General features: G+C 55.7%; 1 protein-coding gene across 26 annotated transcripts; it reads right to left on the reverse strand.

Moving 5' to 3' along the window:
• Nucleotides 1-1,730: 1,730 nt before the first annotated feature.
• Nucleotides 1,731-26,999, reverse strand: PSEN2 (presenilin 2). 26 transcript variants are annotated; one of them, XR_011381561.2, is made up of 13 exons: nucleotides 26,954-26,999; nucleotides 26,399-26,542; nucleotides 26,083-26,253; nucleotides 16,707-16,867; nucleotides 15,016-15,230; nucleotides 14,141-14,282; nucleotides 12,246-12,313; nucleotides 11,456-11,676; nucleotides 10,699-10,797; nucleotides 7,898-7,981; nucleotides 7,429-7,532; nucleotides 2,817-2,935; nucleotides 1,731-1,989 (listed from the first exon to the last, which is right to left on the reverse strand). XR_011381561.2 is itself a non-coding variant. In XM_070055644.2 (13 exons), exons 4-13 carry the CDS (start codon nucleotides 16,845-16,847, stop codon nucleotides 1,834-1,836), a joined length of 1,344 nt encoding a protein of 447 aa, XP_069911745.1. In that variant the 5' UTR covers nucleotides 16,848-16,867; nucleotides 26,083-26,253; nucleotides 26,399-26,542; nucleotides 26,954-26,999; the 3' UTR covers nucleotides 1,731-1,833. The 26 variants fall into 26 exon arrangements, 12 of the variants coding, with proteins under 12 accessions (XP_069911745.1, XP_008266367.1, XP_051677479.1 ...); XR_016219092.1 differs by having other exon boundaries at nucleotides 7,429-7,535; XM_070055644.2 differs by having other exon boundaries at nucleotides 7,434-7,532.

Raw genomic sequence — 26,999 nt, forward strand, 5'->3', positions numbered from 1 at the left:
GCAAGGCGGAGGATTAGCCTAGTGAGCCGCGGCGCCGGCCCCCTTCTCAGTTCTTTCCTCTGCTGTAGTACAGACAGCCCAGGGGGAAGAAGGCTCCTGTCAAACATGAAGACACATAATTCTAGTTCTCTCACAGCAAGTAGCCAGTTTCACAGCACTCACATTACTTCCGGAGTGAGGAGACAGGGCTACCAGTTTCAATTCCAAATACACACCTGCCTTTTCCCAGCTGTCCATGAACCTGCTGCCCAGCAAGACAGTGGCCTGCTCTGCACGGCTTCAGTAGGCTCAAGTCCCCATCCAGGGCCACTTCTGAGATTCTCTCTACAACCTGTGCCTGGCATCGAGAAAAAGCCAAGCCGACCTGTCTGCTCCCGCACCACTGTGCCCAAAGCAACAGCAGGAGAAGCACGGCTCTCACCTGGTCACCTCGGTGCAGACTTGCCAAAGGGGACCACCCAAGGCTCTGGTAACTGCCTTAGTGTCTGGGACAGGGCATGCCTATGGCCAGGCACCTACCAGCACTGGGGCATCCATCAGACATCACTGCCTCACTTAGGAAAACTTTTTTTAAGCTTTTATCTGAAAGGCAGGGGTGGGCTGGGGAGAGGCCAACACAGCTGACACTGCTTTACTCCCCAAATGCCTGCAAACTGCTGGGGTTGGCAACTCAATCAAAGTCTCCCACAGAGGCAGCAGGGACCCAACTTTTTCCGGACGTCATCTGTTGCCTCCCAGGGGGTGCATCAGCAAGAAGTTGGAATCTGAAGCAGAACTCAGACTCAAACTCAGGCATTCTGATGTGGGACGCAGGTGTCCCAAAGAGGCATCTTAACCACTATGCCAAATTCCTGTCCCTTAGGAAATTTCCTTGTTCAAGAAACTGGCGCAGAGGGGAAACAGGTATGCTTCTCTTTCCTCATTGGGTGGATCCTCCCCAGCCCCACAAGCAGCACCCATCATCCCAGCGACACCAGTGAGACCCAGGGGACCCACACACCAGCATCCCAGCAGAATTCATCTATTTATTGACACTGGAGCTGGTTCCCGGCAGCCACTGCAGCAATGACACGGGACTGGGTTTCTTTTTTTTAAATTTTTTATTTTTTTTGACAGGCTGAGTGGACAGTGAGAGAGACAGAGAGAAAGGTCTTCCTTTTGCCCTCCAATGGCCGCCGCAGCCAGCGTATCACGCTGATCCAAAGCCAGGAGCCAGGTGCTTCTCCTGGTCTCCCATGGGGTGCAGGGCCCAAGTACTTGGGCCATCCTCCACTGCACTCCCTGGCCACAGCAGAGAGCTGGCCTGGAAGAGGGGCAACCGGGACAGAATCCGGTGCCCCAACCGGGACTAGAACCCCGTGTGCCAGCACCACAAGGCGGAGGATTAGCCTATTGAGCCACGGCGCCGGCTTGGGACTGGGTTTCTAAAGGTAACAAAGTCATGGTGACACCACAGCCAGAGCGCTGGGAAGGTGCCTTCCAGGAGGCAGCTTTTCTTCCCCAGCTACAGTGACCAGGCTTCTGGTACCTTTCCTGAGTGTGCATTCCTGATCCTGCAGATGCACACCGACATTCACCCATATTCCCGGGCGTCCTTCTCCACTCCCCTGCATGGGTCCTATGGGTACACCTGCTGGTTTCCTGCTCGTAATGGGGTGAGCCAGAGTGGAGGCAAATAGCCAGCACCAGAGAGCAGGTCCTGCTTCCTCTTCACAAAGTGAACACAATACTTTTTTTTTTAATTCTTTTATTTATTTAAGGAAAGTAAAGTCTTAAAAATATATGGCACTAGAGTGTCGAAACTCTACAGCTGCATCCTGTGGTGTCCTCCCGTCAGATGTAGAGCTGATGGGAGGCCAGGGTGTCCATGAACGGGCGCACCAGGTTGTCGGTGGAGAAGTAGAAGATGAGCCCAAACGTGATGGAGATGGGGAGTGCTGGCAGCGCCTTCTTGAACACAGCGAGGAGCAGGAGGGTCAGACACAAGCCCTGCAAGAGACAGGGAATGGGCAAGGGTGTGACCCCTGGAATGGACATGGAACAGCTGGCGATGGCCTTGTCTAGGTGTTTGGACCCAGACCAGCAGGATGCCCCACCATTTCCTGAGAGTCTCACATCCGATAGATCCCCCTGCTCTGAATGGAAGGACCAGAAAGCTGCCCCCTGAGGCCTGGGTGGGTGCTGTTCTCCCAGACCCTGCTGCCACACGGGCTGGCTACCCAGGCACCAGCAGGGCTCCTCTGAAATAAACAGCGAGGCTGTCAGTGGCTGACATGGAGGGAACCCAAGTGCCATGTGACCTGTCGCTCGGAAGCAGGCGTGGGGCTGGTCTATCCTCCCCTGCCCTGAGGTGTTCTGGTGCCTGGAGGAGGGGAAAACACACAGCTTGGGAGTCAGAGACCTGGGGCCCAACCACAGCTCCTCCCTCACTTGCTGTGTGGCCACTGGCAAGGCCCTTCAGCAACTTCCTTTTTCACTGATCTCACTCATCACAGGAGCCTCACGAGTTATCATGGGGCAAAAGCAAAAGTGCCCACAGCCCTGGGCACCCGGGTGTGCGTGCCCAGGAAGCTCGCAGCCCTCAGCGCTGACCCTGCAGCTCTCAATGTGCTGCGAGTGGCTCGCTGCCCGACACCGCTCACAGACCTCGGCTGCACTCCGGATCTTGGTGGTAGCCTGCTCAGCCCACCTCATTGTCTTTGCCCCTCAGAAGGAAGACAGCATCTGAGAACTCCTCAGGGATCCTGTGACCCTGTGGAGATGCCGGGGCCCATCACTTGTGGGGGCAGCCAGGGAGCACCCCCCAGCCCACTCACAATGAGGATGGCAACAAAGCAGGCCAGTGTGGTGTTCCAGTCTCCGCTGCCCGTGGCTGCCGCCTTGCCCACCAGCACACTGTAGAAGATGAAGTCCCCCAGGCCGAGCTTCACCCCTCCTGTGTGGGGAAGAGAAAGTAGTGGTGTCTGTCTCGGAAGCCCCAGGGCAAACAGGAGAAGAGAGGGCTGAGAAGGACCACACCAGCCAAGAAAGCCAGGTGCCCTGCCCTGCCCAGCCCAAGGGGACAAGAGGCCGGGTGGGACAGCATGCCTACCCAGCAGCTCTCCAGGACTCAAGTATCAGCTGGGTGGGGACACCCATGAAGAGTGGCCACCAGAGGGACAGTGAGGGGACCCATGGCCTGGATGATTCTGGCCAGAGAAAAGCTAGTAGTCACACCAGTGCTGGGCATTTGGCTGAGCAAAGAAACCAACAAATAAAATGTTTTGGGGCTGGTATTATAGTGTAGTGGGATAGGCCTCCACTTACGATGGTCCTTATTGGAGTGCCCTTGAGTCCTGGCTGCTCCACTTCCCACCCAGCTCCCTGCTAAGGTGCCTGGGAAAGCAGAAGTTGGCCCAAGGTGCAGTTCCTGGCTCCTGACTTTGGCCTGGCCCAGACCTGCCTGTTGTGCCCATTTGGGGGAATAAACCAGGAGACAGAAGATTGACTTTTCCCCAGCCCTGTGTCACTCTGCTTCTCAGGTAGATATAGTTTTTTTTTTGTTGTTTTTTGTTTGTTTGTTTTTTGTTTTTTGACAGGCAGAGTTAGTGAGAGAGAGAGAGAGAGAGAGAGAGAAAGGTCTTTCTTTTTCCATTGGTTCACCCCCCAAGTGGCTGCCATGGCCGGCGTGTTGTGGCCGGTGCGCTGCGCCGATTCAAAGCCAGGAGCCAGGTGCTTCCTCCTTCCTTCCATGCAGGGCCCAAGGACCTTGGCCATCCTCCACTGCACTCCTGGGCCACAGCAGAGAGCTGGACTAGAAGAGGAGCAACCAGGACTAGAATCCAGGTGCTGCAGGCGGAGGATTAGCCTAGTGAGCCACGGTGCCGGCTGATAAATAGATCTTCTAATAAAAGGAAATGTTTATGCCAGGGCTGGTGGCCTGCTGGGCAACTCAGGAAAGTGGGAATTCCAGATCTTGTTGAGGTCATTTAGCCTCATGACTTTCAAGAACACAGACGGTACTGTGACAGAAGTCCTTTAGAGCCCTCTTCCCCTTAAAAACAGGATGACAGAACTGGTAATTACCTTATCCATACATAAACTAAATCTTCTAAAAATCATTTCAAGTCCATTTCCTTTTAGTACGTTGGCCCCTGACAGTTTTTAGGATAATTTTGTTCAACGCAAACCATGGTTATGTGGTAAACAAGGCTCAGGGCGGCCAGCAGCAAAGATGCCTCCTCTGTCCTCGCATTCCAGGCCCCAGGCGGGTGCAGCCACTCCCCACCACACCTGTGCCCATCGGCACCGCCTCTTCTCAGATTCCAACTCTCCCTTACCTGGCTCCTTCCTCAGGGCTCAACAAACACGCTGGAGTCTCGCCCACCTTAAAACCACAGCATTCCCTGCCTGGCCCCTCTCACTGCCTCCCTGCTCCGCTTGTTCTCTCCCCTTCCTCCACGTTTTCTTCCTAAAATTATTTATTTATTTGAGAGGGTGGGAGGGAGTGGCAGGGGGTGGGGAGAGCCAGACTCCTATCTGCTGATTCAATCACTAGATGCCCACAAAGGCTGGGGCAGGGCCAGCAGCTGGGAACTCAGTTCCGGTCTCACACGTGGATGGTGGGGCCATCAGCTGCTTCTTCCCGGGGTACAGGTTAGCGGGAAGTGTGATCGCACAGGAACCCAGGTGCTCCAGTATGGGATGTGAGCGCCCCAACTGGTAGCTGAACTGTTATGCTGCTAAACGCCTGCCCCCCCCCCTTTTTTTTTTTGACAGGCAGAGTGGACAGTGAGAGACAGAGAGAAAGGTCTTCCTTTTTGCCATTGATTCACCCTCCAATGGCCGCCCCGGCCGGCGTGCTGCGGCTGGCGCACCGCGCTGATCAGATGGCAGGAGCCAGGTGCTTCTCCTGGTCTCCCATGGGGTGCAGGGCCCAAGCACTTGGGCCATCCTCCACTGCACTCCCTGGCCACAGCAGAGAGCTGGCCTGGAAGAGGGGCAACCGGGACCAGGAACCGGCGCCCCGACCGGGACTAGAACCCGGTGTGCCGGCGCCACAAGGCGGAGGATTAGCCTAGTGAGCTGCGGCGCAGGCCCCCTCTTCTTTTTCAAGAAGGCCCTCAAAAACTCTTGTGCTCACTTCCCACTTAGGAAACCTGGAGGCACCGAGTCCCATGTCCTGCAACCAAATCCCTGTCCAAGTGACCACGCAGTTTCCAGGGGACACCTGCAGCCCTCACACACACCTGCCTGTCTGGCACCCTTTGTCTCTGGCTACACTGCAGGGTCCTCTTTGGGTGCCCTACCCTTCCCTTTGTCTATAAATGATCCCGACCTCACATTCTGACCCTGCGCCCTCCCTGGCTGCTCTTTGGGGCCCATGGTTTTGACCCGAGGGATGTGCTGATCCCCCACTCAGCCGACTACTACTCTCCTCTCTCTCCACCCACCTTCTTGTATGTCCTCTCCCTCACCTGGACTACCGCAGCACCCACTACTGGTCGACGAAGGGGATGCAGCTTTGCTCACTGGATTTTCCTGTTTACAAACCCTCACTGGCACATCAGGAGCCATCCCATGAAGCCAGCACCCCTATGTCCAACACTGGCCCTCCCCATGCCCCACACCCGCTGCCTCGCCACACAGCCACAGAGCTTGCTGAGGGCTTGCTGTCGCTCATCTGAACATGGTTACTGGGAGGGAATCAAGATCCTTGGAATTTCCCAAGGAACAGGAGCGTCTGTTATTCATGAGCCCCTGAGTTTATGCTGAGATAACCCAGATGGGGCTGTTTACAAGACAAACTATGCAAAGACAGGGTTAGAGCTAGGAGCCAGCGGCCCTCTTGGGACTGGAGATAAAGGCCCTTCTCAGGGCAAAGACTCAATCATTAAGCTTACACAACGGAATCCCAATAAAAGCACCAGACACTGAAGCTCAGAGGCCACTTCTCTGTGTCAGAGGGATGAGGTACCCTGGCCTGCCAGCGCCCATCCAGACTTTGCCACACGTTACCTCTTCACCAGGCTGGCCCCACATGTATCTCTGGTAACAGAACTGTAACTGTACACACAGCGCTCACCTGAAGCCTGGGAGTCAGCCTAGTGAGTTACTGAGCCTGAGGGTGCCACAGGAACGCTCTAATTTGAGCCTACTTGGTCAGAATACAGCAGCTTGCAAACTTGAAGCGGCCAGAGCTTGTGGCTGGTGTGTGAAGGGAGGCCAGGGATGTGGACTGTGCTCTTCCACCAGGGGGGTCTCTGCTAACCCCCCAGAACCACAGCTGCCACTGGAACGGATGCCTTCCCCTAACCTGGCCTGGGTGCTGGGTGATGGCCTACCCATCCTTCCAGAACCACTGCAGGCCGACCTTCCGCCAAGCGCGACCCCGGCCACCCGTGTCACTGGAGAATTCTATACCTGGCTGCTCCCACGGCACTTCTCAGAGCAGAGACGGCGGCATTTACGCTATCTTATCTCCCTGCCCAGGTGCTCTCTGGCACACAGTGCATGGCACCTACACACTTTAACCCCTTAGGGAAATAACCCTGTGTCAATGTGTCTCTGGGCCTGGTTCCCGGCCCCTTCCCATCTCCCCAGTCACACTGGTCTCTGAGCAGGGAAGCTACCACCCCACCTCTGCCCTCTGCCCCTGTCCAGTATCAGCCCCAGGCAGAGGGTGCCAGGCCCGTGCCTGCCCTCTGAGCCCCACAGTGCCTGTGGCTGCGTCCCCTCAGCCACATGGGGACCAGGTTCTAGAGGCCATGCCAGGGCACATGTGCAGGTGGAATTTTCCACAGCTGCAACCTCACTCCCCCCACCCCCCATCGTGTCTCCATCCACAAGCTCAAAACCCTACGATGGCTCCCCCTGCTCCTCAGGTCAACACCTGAGTCCTCACCTTGACCTACATGGGTCTGAGCCTTTACCAGCCTCCCGGCCTCTCCTGCCCTCTGGGTTCCACTTGACCCCCAGCTCCCCTGCTGTCCTCTTTGGAGTCTCTGCTTGTCCACAAAGCCCTCTGCCCTGCTCTCTTCTGGTGACCGTGTGGTCAGCCTTGGGACCCAGTGTGCAAGTGCCCTCCTCGAACGGCTCAGCCCAATCACGGGCTGCATCTCCTGCTTTCCGGCACCCCGTGGGCTCCTTCCCAGCCCCCTTCCCCGCTCTCATGGTGTGCATGGTTAGCGTTGGTGCCTCATCTGTGCGAGCACACAATTGCTACTCAGTGCATGCCTGGTAAAAAAACATGCATGTTGGCCTGGCTGGCCAAGTCCCCAGGGCCTGGCGACAAGAATCCAGCTTTGCAGCTTTCTCCTTGGCTCTCAGGAAAATGCCTCTAGTGGGGAAAGGGGCCCTTCCGCCTGCCCTCCCCCACTGCAGGCCTCCAGGAGGGGCCACCCCAACCCACGCCACCCAGGGCCAGAGCAGGCCGTTGGCCACGGGCACCTTACGTTCTTCCTCTTCCTCCAGCTCCTCCCCGGGGTAGCCAGGCAGCGTGGGCTCCAAGACTTCAGGGTGTGAGGGCTCCCCAAAGCTGTCATAGGAGTCTTCTTCTGGGAGTCAGGGGCAGAGGACGGCCACCACCGTTTGAGGGGGGACAAGAGGGAGAGAGGTAGAAGTGTTGTCAGAGGGCTCCTTGGTCTCTGGGGAACAAGGTTTCAGGAGGGGTCCTCCCAGAGCCCCAGTGCCTGGCCTCAGGGCTCCCCATGCCCACCCCCAAATCATGCTCATCAGACATGGGCACTGGGCCGTCCAACTGTGTGCCATGCCTATACTGCTGTGTCCAGGAGCGCTGGCTTTCAGATGACCCGGCCCTCTGCCTCCTGAACCTAGCCTCCCACAGACATCAGGCTGGGCAGGGGGTACAGGTGAGGGGTTTCCCCCCGGTGATGAGAGGCTGACAGTTCCCACTCACCCATCTCTGGCGCGTAGGGGAGCTGCAGGGCTCCCTGGGAAGAGGGGTCCAGCTTGGCCATGCCCACTGTCCACACCATGGCAGCTGCGGGAAGGAGACAAGGGTCCTGCTTCAGGCAGGCTCACTGTGGCTGCCTCCAGGATCTAGGGGCGAGGGGCTGATCTGTGTGCCCACAAAGCTGCACGTATCTGTTCATGTCCCACTGTGAGGAGACCACGAGAGGGGTCCAGACTCATGGCCAGAGTCGCTCCCCTTCCGGTGCCTTCTTGTGAATAGCTGTAATGACGTGGCGCTGAAAGTGAGAGCCACCAGGTGAGCTAGCTGTGCTGCTGTGGACGCATACAAGAAACACCTAGTGCAACTGCATCAGCCTAACCGTTTTTAAGTGCTGCTCTCAGCAGGGCCAACGGAGTCGCCGCCTTGTCCTGACACAGATCTCAGAACTCCCCCACGTTTCAAAACTGAAACTCTGCACCCATTAAACCACAGGGACTCTCTCGATCCCCCTCCCTGCCGTCCCTGGCAACCACCTTTCTTCTGTTTCTATGATTCTGACCCTTCTAGGAACCGCACAGAAACAGAACCATCTGGTGTCTGCCCTTTTGTGACTGGCTTACTTTACTTAGCAACAGTGTCCTCACGCATCATCCGAGCCGCAGCACCCATGAGAATTCCCTTCCTTCCTAAGGCTGAGTAATGTTCCGCTGTGTGGATAGCCTGCCCTTTGTTTTACCCACTCATCTGCCGCAGGCCACCGGCTTGCTTGCACCTCTTGGCTAGTGGGAATAACACTGCTGAGAATGTGGCTGGGCCATAAGCTGAGTCCTTCCTCCAGAAGATGGGCTGCTGAGTCGTGTGGTGCTAGCTAAGTGGTGCGCTACCTCCCTGGCCTGGACACCTGCTGCTGACCCCACTACTGCCTCTGTCCAACTCTCCACCTGAACAGCAAACTCAAAAACACCCCAAGACACACTCACAACTATCCCCACGGCAGCCTGCCTAGCCACCACCTCCTCCCCTCGGTAAACGGCAACTCAGACCCAAGACACTGAAGTCACCCTTGACTCTCACAATCTACTCCCTCCCCACCAACAAGTCTAGCTTCCAAAATGTCTCCAGAATCCAACTACATCTCACTCTGCCCACTGCTGTCCCTGGGTTCAAACCCCAACCTTCCCACTATCTCCCTCCCCGCACTGCACACCTGTTGCTATTCCACCTTCAAACTCAGCTCCTGCATCCACTCCTGTCCCCTATTCAGTCTGTCTTCCACTCAGCAACTGATGTCATCCTGTTAAATTGTAAGGTCAAAGCAGAGCAAAAACTACTGGCTTCACAGCTCTCTCAGAACAAAGAGCTAGGACCCGTGTTGTGGCGTAGTGGGTTAAACTGCTGCCTGCGACGCCGGCATTCCATATAGGTGCTCCACTTCCCATCAGCTCTCTTTTAATAGTCTGAGGAAGCAGCAAAAGACAGTCCAAATGTTTGGGTCCCTGCCACCCACACAGGAGACCCAGAAAAAGCTCCTGGCTTTGGCTTGCCGTAGCCCTAGCCATTAGGCCATTTGGGGAGTGAACCAGTGGATGGAAGACTTCTTTCTCTCTGTTAACTCTCTTTCAAATAAAAAAGCCTTTTAAAAAAAAAGAATAAAGAGCCAAAGACAGCACCATGGCCTGCAGAGCCTAACGCCATCTGAATCTTCCCTTTCTCTTTACTTTCTCTGACCACGCCCACCTCTGGGCCTTTGCACATGCTGGTGTTCCCTCTGCTTGGAATGCTGGCCTTCAGATTTCTACATGGTGTTCTTTCTTACCTGAATCAGGCTCCTGGTCAAATGTCACCTTCTAAGAGAGGGATTCCTGGACCACCTTATACAGAGTAGCTTCCCCTACAGCCCTGAAGCCCTTGTCCTGACCCAGCCTTGTTTTTCTGCAGAGCCTTGATGACCACCGCTTAATAATATGTAGCAGGCTATTTCATCACTGCTCATCTCCCCTCTAGGATGTAAGCTCCACCAGCATGGTCACTCTCCATAGGTAGGCTCAGTTTCTCCATACTTGCTCTGCTCAACCTGGGAAGCGGCCCAGCGCACCCTGCAGATGCCAGAGCCCCAGAATCAAGGCTCTCTACTTAAATAAATCTCACCACCAACAGATGGGTGGCACCACAAACAGGACTGTAGGCTTCACAGGAACCAGGACATGTATGTGGTCCTTTTTCCTGCTGGATGCCCCAGGATGTGCCACGCTGTCTGCCACAAAGTGGGGACCTCATGAACATTGACCAAATGCACGTATAAATCCAAATCCCACACACTGACCCCGAGGCCAGGGGCAGTCCTGTGTGCCTTCCCTTCGGAGATGATTAATGGCCATCAGCCAGGCTGCTGTCAAGGAGGCCCAGTGCAGAACAGGAGCTTCCTGTCAAAATCTACCCTGGAAGTCTCTCCAAAGCCTAAGGGGGCAGTTTCAGGGCTCCAGCAGCTGTGGGCTCACAGGGACGCACAGCCTGCAGCCACTGTGGGGACCAGGAGGATGGATGGGATGAAGACACGGGGTCGCACCACACACATTCCCCAGGAGTCCCCTTCCTGCTCTAACCTTCTTCCTGTGGACTAACAGCAGTCAGCCTACCTTGGTGTCTGAATATGGAGCCCCTTCTGGGATTACCAAAGCCAACTCTTCCGCTTTGGGAAGGGAAAACTTCCCCAGACAACTCTGAAAGCCATGGCCAGGAGTAGCCCCACCCCCTGCAGGCCACCTACTAATCCCTCCGCTGGGTGCAGGCCTGGGGCCACTCACAGGAGTATATCAGGGCAGGAAATATGGGCTCATTCCTCTCCTGGGCCGTCTCCACCAGCATTCTCAGGGGCCCTTTGGGGCACAGCACAGCCACAAGATCTGGGAAGACACGGAGGTCCTTGTCATTTTTTTTTTTTTTTTTAAAGACATTTATTCCCAAGCCGCCCCCAGAGATATCAGGAGCCCCAGAGTCAGGCTCCCAGCACATCTTCCCACAGTGCTAGCATCCTAAACCTACCCATTTCTAATCCCCATCTTTGCACCTGCTGGAGCCCGAGGAGGGCCCTTCAATAGTTAACTGCAACCAAGGAAGAACTTTGTGCTGGGACCCCGAGCACCTGCTTGGAAGTCCCATTTCTCTGAGCCCCAAAACCTTGTCCTCCAAACAGAAGTCACAACACCGGCCAGTGGTGACTGTGCTCCTACTCTCTGAGCCACAGCCACCATCTGGGGTATCTACAGACACAGTGCTCAATGACAGGGTCATGTCGAGAAATGAACCCCTTGTGGTGCCTCAAGAGGGTGACAACACACTTGCTTGCCGGGCATGTCGGTGACAACAGAAAATGAGCGGTCAGCGACCACTGGGTTTCAGGATGCTTTGAGTCTACAGGAGCCCCTACGTCTGACAGAGGCAAGTCCCCCAGAAAGGAGACCCTTCCAGCCCCCTCAGGTGGGCTTTTCAGCACCTCAGTTCTTGCAGCAGCAAGAACCTGGCCTGGGATGTGGCCTCCTGCCCTCCGCCAAGCCCGCCTACCGTACACAGAGATGGCACCCAGGATGACCCAGGCAGACCATTCAGGGAGGTACTTGATGAACACCAAGGCCATGAGGGCGCTGATCATGATGAGGTAGGCCTGCTGCAGCGCCAGGGGCCCCTTCCAGTGGATGCACACCATGCCCACCGCCCCGAAGTTCCAGACGGTCAAGAAGAGAGTCGGGTAGTCCATGGCCACGTTGTAGGTCTTGAGCACCTCCCTGCAGAGCCAAGGTGGAGCCGCGGTCAGGAGGCTCGGGGGGATGATGTGCCTTGGCACGGTCTAACGCCTCTGTTCCTCAACCACAACGTCTCGACCGGGGCATTTTCCAGAATGTCCACCCCGACCCCGTCATTTCCACTGGCCCAATACCTAATCCCTGAAACACCTCTTGGAACAAGGTGAGGAGGAAACCAATGACTCATGCCAGGGATGATCCATACAAACGTGCCCTGGCACAACCTTGGAGACCCTCTGCATGTGGGAAAGGTCACTGGAGTAGGGTCATATCCCAAAGGACAATGCAACAGCCCATTTTTCCCTGTGAAGTTCCCAGGTCTAGCCTAAACATTGGAATGTAAATCGAGAGGGGCATCTATGCCCTCGGGATCCAAGAGAACTTCTGCTACGAAATTCTGTTTTACATCAGGAGAGACAGGCGGCTGGCCAACCCTGGGTGCCTACTGCCCTGGGTCAGGAGGGTGCGCAGGACAGGAGCCAGTGAGAGTGGGAGGGGGGACCCTGCCCAGGTCCTTTGGCCCACCGTGCTGCTCAGCAGCCAGCCCTTACCCGAGATAGATGTAGGTGAAGAGGAACAGCAGCATCAAGGAGGACATGATCAGCCAGCCGTGGATGAACTAGACAACAGGACCAGACAGGACAATCAGGAGGTGGACGCCTGCGCCTCAAAGTCCTTCCCAGGTGGGCCCCTCTGTGACCAGGTGGGAAGGTGTCAGGGTCCCGAAACGCAAGTTGTCTCAGGCCACCCTGTGAGTATATGCTGGAGTCCCCAGCCCGGGCTCTCGCCACCACTCTCCTGCACTTGAAAAGGGTACATGGGCATCTCCTCCTGGCCAAAGGCCGGCTCCAGGCTCAGGAGAGAGCGCAGGCAAAGTCTCTGCCTGTGGTGTTGCATCCGAGCATGAAGGAGTCAGCAGAGAGCCACACGGCAGCGAAGACTTCTGGCGGGGGGGGGGGGGGGGGCTGTGGAGAGGAGCGTGCTGACCGGGTGAAGAGAGGAAACAACCCAACGCTGTTTTGGAGAGAAAAGGCGCGGCAGGCCTCTTAGGGAGCTGTTTTTCTGTAGAGACAGCTCAGGAGGTCCCTCCCACCCAGGAATCTGTGAACAGGTTCTCAGGAAGACCTGCTCCCCCTCTCTCGGCTCCAGGGCAACAGTGAGGCTGTCCCTACAGCAGTCCCTTCGCCAGCGCTGTCCCGCCCTAGCAGCCTGACCCCAAGCTCGGCCCACCAGGACCCTCCCGGAGACCGGCTCTACAGGGAGTGGCCGTGCCACACACACAGCTGAAGGGGGACGAGGCCTCCTCTAGGCTCTCTTCATCCCACAGCCCACCTGCCCACTGGGCTGTCACCTCCTGCGTGAGGGCCGTGGCACCTCTAAGCACACCTCACTGAGCAGGTGGCTGAGCCTCCTCTGTGGTCTCAGACTGGCTGCCTGACACGCGCTGAGCACCCCGGGACGGGCCTCCCCATGCCCTGCCCTGTTTCCAGCTTGTTTTCATGTGTGCTGCCTCTCCTGTTCCGCACCCGTACCGGCTACCCTCCTCCACAGGTAGCTACAATTTAGCCACAAGCTCCAGTTCAGGGATATTTCTGACAGCTCCTCCCACTCCCTGGCCCCTGTCAGCCTGGGCTGGGCGGCTCCGCTCTCACCCCACCTTTCCTGTTTCACGCCTCCAGCCTGAGCGCTGGCGTATTTGCTCCCTGAACAGCAGCTGCCTGCACAGGAAGTGCTGTGCAGGACCTCTGTGCCGACAGTTTAAGTCAGATAATGCCTAGCTTTCCTTCCTTTCAGGTTTCAGGGTTACAAAGTCTGCCTTGCAAGAAAGGCCTTGACCAGTGTCTCCAGGCTTATGGCATCTCTGAGGACAGGCCCTGCCGGTGACTGGAGCCAGGTGGCACTCGGCTCCTCTACTACTCCCTGGGGTGGCTTGGCAGCTAGGGCTGGGTCCCCATCCAGTGCCTCCACCCAGAGATCTAAGCACAGCGTCTGTGCATCCCTGTCTTAAGGGAAAATGGAAAAATAAAAATAACCTGAAGGGGAAGTAAAGGCTTGTGAAGGGAGTCTGAAATAGAATTTCAGAAGGGGAAGCAAAGAAACTTCATGTCTGAATAGGAGAAGTGGTGCCTGGAATGTGGCCATGAGGAACTCAATAAGGGGAGATTACATCTGCGTTTAAAAGGCAACAGTATTAGTTAGTCCCCAACTCTTGGACCTGGCTGGGTTGGGGGAAGGATACCAAGTCAGTTACCTCTGTGGGAACACAAACCACCAGGAAGGATGCTGTGTGAAGGGCCCTCCGGGTGGGGGTGAGGGTGGAGCATGGGACGCTGTGTGCAGGGCCCTCAGGGTGGGTGCGGGGACCCTTGTGAAGGGCCCTCCGGGTGGTGTGGGGGGCGGGGAGTGCAGGGGCACGGGCGGACGGGAGGGAAAACTTGGGCCTCACCTTGTAGCAGCGGTACTTGTAGAGCACCACCAGGAAGATGGTCATGACGACGATGACGCTGATCATGATGAGGGTGTTCAGTACGGAGTTCAGGAGGCGCTGGCCCACCGAAGGCGTGTCCTCGGTGAAGGGGGTGTAGATGCTGAGGGGGAGGCCGGGGCTGAGGCTCTTGGTCCCTGATGCCCCACCATGTGCATTCCCCAACCCCCGACCCCCCCTGTGGGGGTGCCTGGCTCTTGTGTTGGCTGGGCCCTGGCGGTGCCCGTCAGAGGCAGTCCCTGTCTCCCAGCCTGCTTCCTGGCCCTGCCTGGATACCTGTGGCTCTCAGCTTGCTGATGGAGCCAAGATAGCAGTGGGCTGAGGGGTACCTGGATTAAGTACCCTCACTGCCACCCCCACCAGGGGCTTCTCTCTGCCCAGCTGGACTCAGCAGTTGCCCACACCACACCTCTCCAGCAGCCTAGGCAGCCGTGGACTCTACCCCTGCTTCCCCTCCCCACGCACAGGGGAGCCCAGCTGCTGCATCTGCGGCTCAGCAACTTCAAGAGCAGGAAGCTGTTCACTGATGGCTCACTCGTCCCCAGGCTAAGCCCTCCCAGCACTTCGCCCGGGCTGCTCCGAATCCCCGACTGGCCCCAGTGCTGCTCAGCTGCAGATGGCCTCCACGGTCAATCCAGTGGGCTGAGTGCTCAACCCACTCACGGCAGGGAAGTTAGGAATGGGCCCAGGCAGGTGGCAGCAGGCCAGGTTGTGAACCAGGGCAACAACTCATCCCTGTTCCTCACTCCCACTGCTAGGGAGTGGCGGGGGCAGTGGCCAACACAGTCTGCACATGACCAAAGCCAGCCTCACACCCCTCCCTGGCCCCAACTCACAGCTGTCCGTTCTTCTCCGTGTAGAAGCGCACGGACTTGATGGTGGCCACCACCACGACCATGCAGAGCGTGACCGGCACAAACAGCATGATCACGTGCTTGGCTCCATATTTGAGGGTCAGCTCCTCCTCCAGGCCCGGTGGCCGCCCGGGAGTCCCACTGCAGGCGTAGGGATCGGGGTCTTCCTCACAGTCCTCCTCACTGTCCTGGTTTCCCTGTGGGAAACCACTTCATGAGGGCCACGCGGTGCCCCTGTGGTGGCCGACGCGTATGGCACGTGGGTTCACAGAACTGGCACTGGGATGTCTCAGTGCTGCTTCCCGGGCCTGAGCAGCTCTCTGAGCCGTAGCTTAGGCGTGGGATATGAAAAGCCTCTGGAGACAACAGCGGGGAAGGCTCAGGGCTGGATTAACCACCCCTAGAGAAGCAAGGGAAGCCAGCACGGGCCTCAGTGGCTAGTGACCCTGGAACCTGGAACCCATCGAAAGACGGTTCTCTTCCTGGGAAGAGGGACTCAGGACGCCACTCAAGTCCGTCTGCACAGCCACACTGCTCTGGGAGGACACAGGCCGGGTGGCAGAGAGAACACGGCAGCTCACACAGGGGACTCTGATGGTAAGACTGTGGGGATTTGCAGAAGCAGAAATTATATTTTGGCCCCACAAAATCAAGCAAATTTGCATCTCTGAACTGGGCGAGGCGGGGCGTGGAGGGGGGCCCTCAGTGGGTTCGCGAAAGGTAGGTCAGGGCACCTGCCTGAGGCTGGCTCTGAGGGACCTTCCAGACCTTCTGTTTTGGAACTAGCAATTCAGTGTCATCAGCTGCTTTTGTTCATTAGGTTAAAAGCCCAAGAGTCAAATGAAACAAATGTTTAAAACAAAGTTGTTCAAGTGTCAGTTCTTTGCAGAGACAGTTCCCAGCAGAGAGGAAGGGGCTCTTCCCCCATAGGAACCTGAACATCTGAAACCTACACAAACACTGGGGGATACAAGGAGGAGACAGCAGAGGGCTGAAACAGGAGGCCTGAGCTGGTGGGTTTCTTGCCCAGCTCTGCTCTGATGAACACCACCAAGGTGGGTGGTGGAAATCAAGGCCAACTGCAAAATAAAGGCCACTGTAAGGCCTTCAATTACTATGAGAGACACAGCAGGAAGTGGGATGTGGGCAAATTCAGATGCTGTTATGCCCTAATGTGGAGGGAGCTGGCACAGCTAAGTGCTTCTCCCAGGCAGGCCTCACCTCTGCCCTGGGGGCTGCAGACTAAGATCGCAGTGCAGCCCGCTAAGCCCAGCTCAAGGTCACAGGCAGACTCATCGCCTGGTTACTGGGTCGGCGGCCTTCAGCAGCCTTTCCTCCTGCCACCAGTGTTACCTGTCCTGCCATCCAGACACCTGAACTGGCATTTGTGTGACCGTGGAAACAGGGACCTGCACCCGGAAGGGACACCTAAGGGGCAGAGGTGGAGAGCACTGTCCAGCCCACTGCAAAGTCAGTCTTCAGACTGTGAACACGCGGGGTCTGTGAGACAGCTCAGCAGTTGTGAGATCCAATGCATGGACGGCCTACCCCCGTGGCCAGTTCTCACCTTGGCTTCCCCCTTCTTCCTGCTCTGGGAATGGCTGGCTTCCATCCGCGAGATACAGGACCCCGGGAGCCCTGTTTCAAGCCTTCTGACCGCCGAGGGGACCTACCCACTGGGTTGCACCCTCTCCATCCTCGGGGCCCCGCCTGCCCTCCTGGCAGGAGTGTGGTGTGGGGCTCTCGGCTGACATCAGGGATGTCCGCTCATCGCACACTTCTTCCTCGCTGTCAGAGGCCATGAACGTGAGCATGACCCTCCCTCGGGCAGCACCTGGAAGAGACAGCAGAGGAGCCTCATTGTATCTTCCCATGAATGAAGGCAGCAGAGGACCCAGCGGGTGCCTTGAGGCAGCTTGAAGACCTGGACACAGGTTCTGCCCCACAACTGACTTGCAAAGCTGGAGTCCCCAAGGACTGCCCCAAGGCTATACTGGCCTTGTCTGGGAACACCCCCAAGAGACTAGTGCCAAAGGGGGCAAAACACCCATCCGGAGAAGTTGGGGCCACTCCTGTCAGAGCGCTCGTTCATTCATTCAATCAGCAAACACCCGCAGAGCACCTGCTGTGTGACACAGATCATGGTGGGCTCTGGGGATATGCAGAGGACTAAGAAACACCTTTGTCCTAACAACTCAAAACAAAATCCATCCAAGTAGCAGGTGATGTAATCTCGGGTAGGTACAGAAACACCAAGAAGGGACCAAAGCTCAGAGCCCATGAATGTTTTCTGGAGGCACTAACACTGGGTGGAGCCAGGCTGTTCCGGGTGGCTGGGCAGAGGGCTGAGAGATGGGCCAGGACTGAGCCGGCTGTGGCCAAGGTCCATCACCTCCGAGGACAAACACAGATCTGTGTTTACAAACATCAGTCTGACTGCTGAGCACAAGGTGAAGGGGATCCCCGCTCCCTCCCCCAGACTACTGTTGGGGGGGGGGGGTGGCAGCCGGAAGTGAGGGCTAACTTAAGGTGGGAACTGATGTGGGGGACAAAAGAGCAAAGGCACAGGAGCAAGTGTGCGGGGTGGGAAAGCGTCCCTGATGGCGGGCCCCGAGGGGGCCACAGAGGAAGGGAACCTGCCCCTGTCCCAGACAGCTGCGTGGCCCGAACGAGCCCTCCACGCAGTGGCTGAAGCACCGTGACGAACCCGGTGCAGCCTCAAACCCACATTCCAAGATGCTTTGGGGACTGTGAAGAGCTTCAGACAACCCGTGGTGGATCCCACTGTCCCCAACCCATCCTGCAGGGGTCCGGGGCTGACGGGCAACCTCCCAGAGATCCTCATAGCTGCGCTGCACGGCGCTGGGAGCAGACTCAGGCCTGCTCTCTGCTGCAAGCATCTCTGAGGAAGTCGCGCCTGGAACTGCTGCCCGCCCCAAAGGGAGCAGACAGCGCCCCCCAGCAAGGAGGCCCAGTGCCTGCGGCTGCCTCTGCTTTCCGGAAGACAGAGACCACCGGAGGCTCCCCCAGGGAGAGTCGCTGTAGCCTCTGTCCACCTCCCTGACCCACGCCTAGGGCAAGAGGCTGCCCATCGATCTCACAGGAGTTCCAAATCAGTCAGCTCCCCAGCCTCAGGACCCTTGTGTCTGGGACCCACAGGACAAGAACAGGAGCAACGGGGCAGAAGGCAAAGGCCCAGCCATGCCGGGAGGGAGGCCGTGAGCATCTGCTCCACGGGCGTTCAGAGGCCGTTGACTGGGCCTGGGTGTCTCGGGTCTCAGGGAGCAGGAGGGGCACGCAATGGGCCTTGGAGATGGGGAATTCTGCAGGCAGAGATCAAAGTGAGTCACTCTGCAGATGTGACCACTTAGATTTATGCCACGGGGCCCTAACAAGGCCTGCCCTGACAATCCAGCACTGCGATGTGGCTGAAGTGGGGGACCTGGCGGGCTGAGCAGGAGACATGGCTGCAGGGGCAGGTGGACCACCCCTGGGAGGGGTCTGGGCAGCTGGCTGAGGAACAGGCCTTTAACTCAGCAGAGGGCAGCCAGAAAGGGTCTCTGATCAGGAGAAGGATGTGAGGAAAATGAGGTTTAAAGGGAGTATGCCAACTGGGGGCATCCCCAGGTGGGTGGGGCTGACCTGCTGGGCACCCAGGCTTGGCCCAGGGCCACAAGAGGGCAGTTCTGATCCTTGGTGGCCAGCCCTGGGAACAGACAGTCCACCCAACAAGGCCCAGTTCCAGGAGACACAGCTCCACAGCCCCCATGCTGCAGACCGGGGAAGTTCTTAGCTTTAGTTCCTTCATCCACAGAAAGAGAAACAAACCTTAAGGCCCTCCTTCATGAGGCCTGGCATCACAGACAATTGCTAAACAAACACCAGGAGTTCCCCTTCCTACCCAGTCCACAAGGCTGAATCTCTCACTCCTAGAAGAGGTACCCAGAGCAAGCAGCTGGCTGACAATACTCCATCTTGAGCAGTGTCTCAGATGGACTGTGAAACTACAGGGGGCTCTTTTCATACTTTGTTTTCTATTGTGTCAGCTTTGCTTCATTCCAGGGGAGCGGTGGTTAAGTTCCCAGCTCCCCTCCTTCAGTTCTGCCCACGCCTCTGGGGGCTGCCTACGACTTATTCTCCCAGGACTGCAAGTACAACTTTTGGATTATAGTGGTTCTTCCTCCCATACCCGCCCTCTGACCCCCAAACCATCCCACCTCCTACTCCCTCTCCCATCTCATTCTTCATTAAGATTCATTTTTAATTATCTTCATATACAGAAGGCCAACTCTATACTAAGTAAAGATTGCAACAGTTTGCACCCACACAAAGTATAAAGCACTGGCTGAAGACTAGGTTGACCATAATTCTCATAGCATAACACATCAAGGACAGCGGTCCTACATGGGGGGCAAGTGCACAGTCACTCCCATTGTTGATTTAACAATTGACACTCTTATTTATGATGTCAGTGATGTCCCCGCTTTGTAATCTCAGGTGTAAGGCTAGGCCCTGACCCAGGAAGGTGGGTGCCCCATCACCCACCCGTGCTCACATCCCCACTGCTCTGCACTGCCTAACTTCTGAATCTGGGAGTGAAGGAATGAACAGCACTTCTCTTGCACACTGTATGTCTGCCAGAGAGCAACCAAAGGCAAGTGGAGAGCAAGATTGTTCTACCGTGAAAGTCCCTAAAGAATGCCCACTGCAGAGGAGGGAGTGGACAAAGTGGCTCTAATACCACTGGGACAAACCAGACTGACTTAACTGGAAGCAGTGGAAATCAGAAGTCTCAAAACAGGGGCCAGCACTGTGGTGCAGCAGGTAAAGCTGCTGCCTGCAGTGCTGGCATCCCATATGGGTGCCAGTTCAAGTCCCAGCCACTCCACTTCAGATCCAGCTCTCTGCTGTGGCCTGGGAAAGCAGTAGAAGATGGGCCAAGTGCTTGGGCCCCTGCACCCACGTGGGAGACCTGGAGGAAGCTCCTGGCTCCTGGCTTCAGATCAGCTCAGCTCTGACTGTTGTGGCCATTTGGGGAGTGAACCAGTGGATGGAAGATTCTCTCTCTCTGCCTCTCCTGTGTAGCTCTTTCAAATAAATAAAAATAAATAAATCTTTAAAAAAAGCCTTAGAAACATTTGTCCCTTTGGATCTTAAATGCTACTTCTCAGTATTTGCCTAAGAAAACACTAAAATATCTCTGTCTCTCTAACTCTGCCTGTCAAAAAACAAACAAAAAACCAAAAAAACTAAAATATTAAAATGAGTTGCAGTTTTTACAATTATAAAACCAAAGACATGAACATGATCAAAAAGTGTGACTCCCACACTGACACTGCAGTCCCCTCAAATCCACGGTCCTGCTTTTTGGGGTGGTAGTACCTACCCCTGGTCAACTGTGGGTAAATACCCAGCTCTTGAAATAATTTGTTTTCAATAGCTTTCATTATAGATTATTGTTATTGTTATAACTGTTCTATTTCATTATTATTATCTTTAATCATTGTGTGTGGTTGATAAACTTTATCACAATAAGTATGTTTGTATAGAAAAAATAGTACAGGCGCTAGTGTTGTGGCATAGTGGGTAAGGCCACTGCCTGCAATGCCAGCATCCCACCTGGGTGCCTGTTCATGCCTGGCTGCTCTACTTTCAATCCAACTCCTTGCTTTTGTCCTGGGAAAAGCAGTGGAAGACGGCCCAAGTGCTTGGACCCCTGCCACCCACGCGGGAGACCCAGAGGAAGCTCCTGGCTCTGGCCTGGCTCCGTGCTGGCCATCGTGGACACTCAAGGAGTGAGCCAGCAGATGGAAGTTCTCCCTCTGTCTCTCCCGCTCTCTAACTCTGACTTTTAAATAAATAAATCTTTTTTTTTTAAAAAAAAGGATATATAGGGTTTGGCACCATCTATAGGCTCAGGCCTTAGATTACATGCCAGATAAGGGAGACACCAGGGCATCTCCATCTGTGAGAGATAAAAAGTCTGCTTCCAAAGTTAATCTAGAATATATAACACATAATCATCTGAATTGCTTACAAAGTGTATGTATATGAAGGACTGGCAAGACCTGACCCAACACATTCAAGGTGCTTCTCTTTTCATGGTAAGATTGTGGGTGAATGTTACTTTCATAACATTTTCCTGCATTCCTCAAAGTTTCGATAATAAAGGTGGACTGTGTGAGGCTGGCGCTATGCCACAGTGGGTAAAAGCCGCTGCCTACAGTGCCGGCATCCCATATGGGCGCCGGTTTAGAGTCCCAGCTACTCCACTTCCAATCCAGCTCTCTGCTATGGCCTGGGATAGCAGAAGATGGCCCAAGTGCTTGGGCCCCTGCACCCATGTGGGAGACCCGGAAGAAGCACCTGGCTCCTGGCTTTGGATCCACGTAGCTCTGCCACTGCGGCCATCTGGGGAGTGGGCCAGCGGATGGATGACCTCTCTCTCTGCCTCTGCCTCTCTCTAACTCTGCCTTCAAATAAATAAGTGAATCTTTTTTAAAAAAGATGGATTGTGTCTCATCTTTAAAGCTACCAAGTTTTCAAAGGGAAATACTGAGCATTAACATTCAGATTAATTCGTACCCCTGCCCTTCCTGAATCCACTCACTGGGCCGGGAGACCGATGGGATCCAGTGACACTGCTGCCACATTTCTCTCCAGCATCTGATTCCCCCGGCTCTGGAAAGCAAACAAGGCAGCTTCCCTCTGAAATTCCTACGAGCCTGTTTTGCAAGGCACCTGAATCAGTACGGAGGCCTGCTAGTGCTGAAATCCTCAGAGGGAAAAATCGCCACCCAAATGCGTGCAGATAAACAACCTTGCTGTTGTTTGTCCACGTCCCAGTGCCAGTGACGCAGAGAATTCCAGCGGGAGGCTGACTCCTGGGCAGGTGGGGGAAGGGAGTGCTGGGCCACGCTCCTGCCACGGATGCCAAATAACACCCAAGATTAACGACACTGCAACCAGCTCTCCCCCTCTGATGGCGCAGCAGGGAAACGTGGAAAGGCTGGGGGAGCGTGCTGAGGCTGTCCAGCGTACAGAAGCCCTTCCCAGGACAGAGTGTTACAGCTGGAAGCTGCCTTGCATCAGGAAGCAAATCCAACATGCAGGGAAGCCAGCACTCTTCCCCATTCTTCAGTCGAACGGGACGGAAATGCTGAATTAGCCAAACCACGGGAGTCTCACCCAGAGACTTGCCCCAGCCATGCTTGTGTCCAGCAGTTTCTGCAATGATTTGGGAAACCCGGTGACCCAATTCGCTTGACCTGCTTTTCGTGAAAGAGAAATGAAAACGGACCCAGGCAGGAAACAGGTTTCAGGGCTAAAGCAAATCCTAGCGTCTCATAGAAAAAGACAGTTCCAAAACAAATTGGGAATTACTGTCCTCCACGTAAACACTTGGGAACGCGTGGAAAGGCCTGGCTCCCAGACACCTGGTCTCTGAGCAACGCTCCTGGTTTCAAAGGTGGCAGTGCAGGTTTTCAGTAGGCATCTCTCCAGGGTCACAGGGCTCCTGCACAGTGCTCTCCTGGTTCTGGGGACTCCCAGGTGTCCCCCATACAAACAAAGGGTTTGCTAAGGTCAGATGATACTGGACATGCCCATGGCTTCCCTGCCCACCTTTCTGCCCCAGCCCTGGACGCCTCACCATGTTCTTTGGTAACCACTCCCAACTGCCTCAGCCCATATCCCAACACACACCACTTTCTGTGAAGTTCTTCCCTACACTGGGCAGTGAATCCCAGAGGCCCTGTGGTACTACCCAGCCAGACCATGGGCCCCACAGACCCTCTGCTGGGCCCCTGAGCCTTGGCCCTGGCCCTAGATCTCCTGCACTGGGCCTTGCCTACTTACAAATGCCCAGGGCCCAGGCAGACTTCTCTCACTTCTTAAAGCAGCCTGGGAAAAAGGGGCAAAGGGAGGCCACTAACACACCCCACCCACAAGTAGGTCCCAGACTTTTTTGTCTTAAATGAGAAGCAGGAAGCCAGCAGTCAAAGGCAGACACTTTCGAGACTGGCAGGGTTCAAATCAGCCAGCTATGGGATCAGAGCCTCACGGGTGTATTCCCTGGCTGCACAGCCTCGGACAACCTAATCTGACTGGGTCCATTTGCTCCTCCGTGAAAAGCTGAATCAACACAGTGCACAAGATCACCATAAAAACGAGATAACAGGTGCACTGTTGGGCACGTAGTAAGTGTTCAATAAATAGTAGTTATAACGGCGAGGGAACACAGAGGGGACAGTGAGGGGAATATGGGGAGCCTCCTGAGGTCCCTTCCTGCCAAGTCACAGACCTGCTAAACCACCAGGCACCAGCTGGCTTCAAAGGTCAGGCCACAGGCAGAGATCTTGTGTTCATTCAGCCCCAGGGCACATGTGAACATTCAACAAATGAAGGGGACTTCCACAGGATGGTGTCAGAGCTGGCAAGGACCTCAAGGCCATCAAGTCAGCACTCGACTTTGCAGTTAAGTAAACAGATGCCCAAAGGGGCAACAGCCGTCCATCATGGCCCCATGACCCAGAGCCAACAACTCCAGGATCTCCAAACAGCCTTCAGGGAGCTCGTGCCAAGTCCTGTCCACCCAGCGCTTGCGACGTCACAGACACAGTGGCCAGAGTCACGCAGGCAGCCCACAGTGCACAGCACATGGATTCTCGGGAACACAGCCACTCTTCCAAGGCACGTGCCTTTGTCACGGGCAGGCCAGTGTCCAGTCATGTCCCCTAATCACTCCTTGTCAGATCACCTGCCACCTTAGAAATCTCCAATCAAGTCTGCTGTCTTGTACTGCACAGCACCCGCCAGGGCCCACCCTGCCCTCCTTCCGCTGTGGGGGACATGTAGCTCCCTGGGGGAGGAGAGGGCCCTGCTTCCCTGAGCTAACCCACAAGGAAGGCTGCGCAGTGGGAAAGGGAGATAAGGAAAGCCTTTTCCAATGCTCCGGACTCCAACTTGGTTTTCCAAGCATGCTCAACGACGACATTAACAGGAAAATCCGATACAAGACCTTTAGCCAGTTTCCTTTCTCTACTATTTTAATAGATAAATATTTGTATGTCCATAGAGCAGAGCACTGGGAAGAAACGCATGTGAAGAGTGGTGATCTCTGAGATGAGGGCTACTGGATGACCTTTTAAAGAAAATTGCCACATTTTCTAGAGTAGACGGATACTACTTTTAGTTTTTAAAAGGTCAGGAGTGGGGCCATTGGCATTGTAGTAAAGGCGCCACCTGTGACACCAGCAGCCCACAGAGGTGCCAATTTGCATCCAAGCAGCTCCACTTCCGATCCAGCTCCTTGCTGAAGGCCTGGGAAAGGCAGTGGAAGAGGGCCCAAGTGTGTGGGTTCCTGTCATCCACATGGGAGACCCTGATGAAGCGCCTGGCTTTGGCCTGGCTTAGCCCTGGCCATCGCGACCATCTGGGGAGTGAACCAGTGGATGCAAGAGACCTCTCTGTCTTTCCCTCTAACTCAGACATTCATATAAATAAATAGATCTTAAGAAAAAAAAAACACAAAAACCAAAAAACCACAAAATAAAAGGAGGTTTCCGGTGTAGGTACAAGCAGAAAATTGAGTTCCCTTTAAATTTCTTTCCCCCTGCTCTAGGATTGTAGTAAAGATGAGCAGGCAGCACCTTCTCCCAGTCAATGAAGTGGCTACCAAAGAAATGATCTCCCTCACTGATGTCTGGCCTCCCTTCAGGACTCGCGTGAAATTCTTCTCCCCAGACATTCAGGTGAGAGACAGAGCATCTCTGAGCCCGGATGCTAACACTCACTACACAAGGCTCACAGCCCAGGAGGAGCAGAGAGCCTGTCGCTGGGTCCCTAAAACCCTCCCCGCGCTGCGAAGGCCTGGGGGGACGTGGACACACTCGCAGAAACACATGCTGCCTTGTGAGTCCCCCAAAACGAAATCAACATCTGAAAGACAGCCAAAGACGTTTTTACTAGAAACAAGCAGATGACCTGCACGTTCTGCACACTGTGGTTTTTTTTTTTTTTTTTAAACAAAAAATACACTTTGTTCTGGTTTGAGAGAAACTTCCTAATGGAGACTCCACAGACATTTCTTGGCAAGCAGCACAGCACCCGAGCAAGGCGTACGTACGGGAAGCCTTTTTTTGTACAAAAACTAAAAAAATTAGAAGAAAAAAAGAGAAAGAGAAAAGAAAGACAAAGTACAAATCCTAGTGGTCACCACTGAAGCCACACAAAGAGACCAGCTGCCTAACCCCTGGAACCTCAGCTTCCCCTAGAAGGGGAGTAACTACCACATTACTTAAGTTTTTTTTTTTTTTTTTTTGACAGGCAGAGTTAGACAGTGAGAGAGACAGAGAGAAAGGTCTTCCATCCGTTGGTTCACCCCCCAAATGGCCACTATGGCCGGCACTGCGCCAATCTGAAGCCAGGAGCCAGGTGCTTCCTCCTGGTCTCCCACGCGGGTACAAGGCCCAAGGACCTGGGCCATCCTCCACTGCCCTCCCGGGCCACAGCAGAGAGCTGGACTTGAAGAGGAGCAGCCGGGACAGAATCCGGTGCCCCAACCGGGACTAGAACCCGAGTACCAGTGCTGCAAGCGGAGGATTAGCCTAAGTACTTAAGTTCTTAACACAACTGTGCTAACCACTGTACAGAACAGATTTTGACTTATAGGATCCACTCATAAAACAAGATACATTATGTCATTCCTAAGGTCAGTTGCCGAGAGAGGTCAAGGCAGGGGAGAGCCCACACCAGGTGTGCAGCAGGGAACATGTCAGGCTCTAGACTTGGCACATCAACACCAATGCACACAGTTTCTCCCCCAAACACAAACCCACATCCGGCTCACCGAGCAGCACCATTCCCGCGAGCCACTCCCAGGACCTCAGGCTTGTCTGCCTCAGGGGAACCAGAGGATCCCGTGCTGGACCCCTGCCCCTTCACCCGCCGGGCCCAGGGAACACAGCTGCCGACACGGCTCCTCCAGCTCCTGTGGGAGCTGGCGCTCACACACCTGCTGCAGCTCATCCAGAGCCTTTAATTACTTGCCTGCGGCCTTGGCTCAGCGCCTCCGAGGCTCAGGTGTCTACCGAACAGACTCGGGCCACCTCATGGGCATGCACGCTAGAAGCCGGGGTCTGCGTGCATCACGACTCCGGACAGTCCAGTCTGTGCACTGGGAGGTCAGCGGATCTGGATGGGGATGCCCAGGCTCCTCGTCTGTAAGTGGGGACGCAGCTCCTTCACCGATCAACAGTTCATACCCGCGAGAAGGAACACTTAGCAAGCCAACAGATGGGGACAGGTTCTCTAACCAGCCAAGGTCTGCGCGCCAGGACACTAAGCCTGCTTTCGCTGGTCCTACCTGGGCGACCTTGAGGGCAGTCACTCTAGCTCTGCAGACCCAGCCTCTTCATCAGTAAAATTCGGGGGTGGGGGCCGGCTTCGGTTTCAGGTCTTTTTGGCTCCAAAAGCTGGATTCCAGGCGCCTCCCCACAGCTTCAAATGCCTGATAAAACAGCCGGCTCCAGCTGGTGACCAAAGCCGGCTCCCCCCGCCCCCCCACGCCCCTCTGCGCAGATGGTGCCCAGGGCTGCTGGCCGAGCAGACTGGGCGCAAGTGAGGTCCCAGCCCCCAAGCCTCCGAGACCCACGTGCGCGGTTCCTTTAAATGCTCCGGAGCGCGAGAGGGCACGGCCCCTTAGAGGCCCCGGCCTGGGGATGCGCCCAGGGCCCGCTCCTGGCCCCACTTCCGGGCGCGCTGCCTTCCTGCCCCCGCGCCCGCTCCAGAGGCCCGGAGCGCGGCGCGCGCAGCGGCTCGGCCCCACGACCGCCGCCGCCCGAAGCCCTGGGGCCGAGGGCGAGACCCGGCTCGCGGGTCGCGGTTCCACCCCTGACCCGAGCAGCGCCCGCTCGCTCACCTGCCTCGGCGACGAGCCGCAGCCCAGTCGCGCAGTTGCCGGACAC

The sequence above is a fragment of the Oryctolagus cuniculus genome, chromosome 13 (assembly GCF_051225735.1).
Source record: "Oryctolagus cuniculus isolate XC-2025 breed Fujian yellow rabbit chromosome 13, ASM5122573v1, whole genome shotgun sequence".
Lineage (NCBI taxonomy): Eukaryota > Metazoa > Chordata > Mammalia > Lagomorpha > Leporidae > Oryctolagus > Oryctolagus cuniculus.

Bases quoted from the DNA above. Each gene is read 5' to 3' on its own strand.
- PSEN2 (XM_089311705.1), bottom strand. The intron at 11,677-12,245 runs GTAAGGGCTGGC...TTGGCTCTGCAG, and splicing joins TTCACCTACATCTATCTCGG to GGAGGTGCTCAAGACCTACA. The intron at 7,536-7,897 runs GTGAGTGGGAAC...CCTGACTCCCAG, and splicing joins CCCCTACGCGCCAGAGATGG to AAGAAGACTCCTATGACAGC.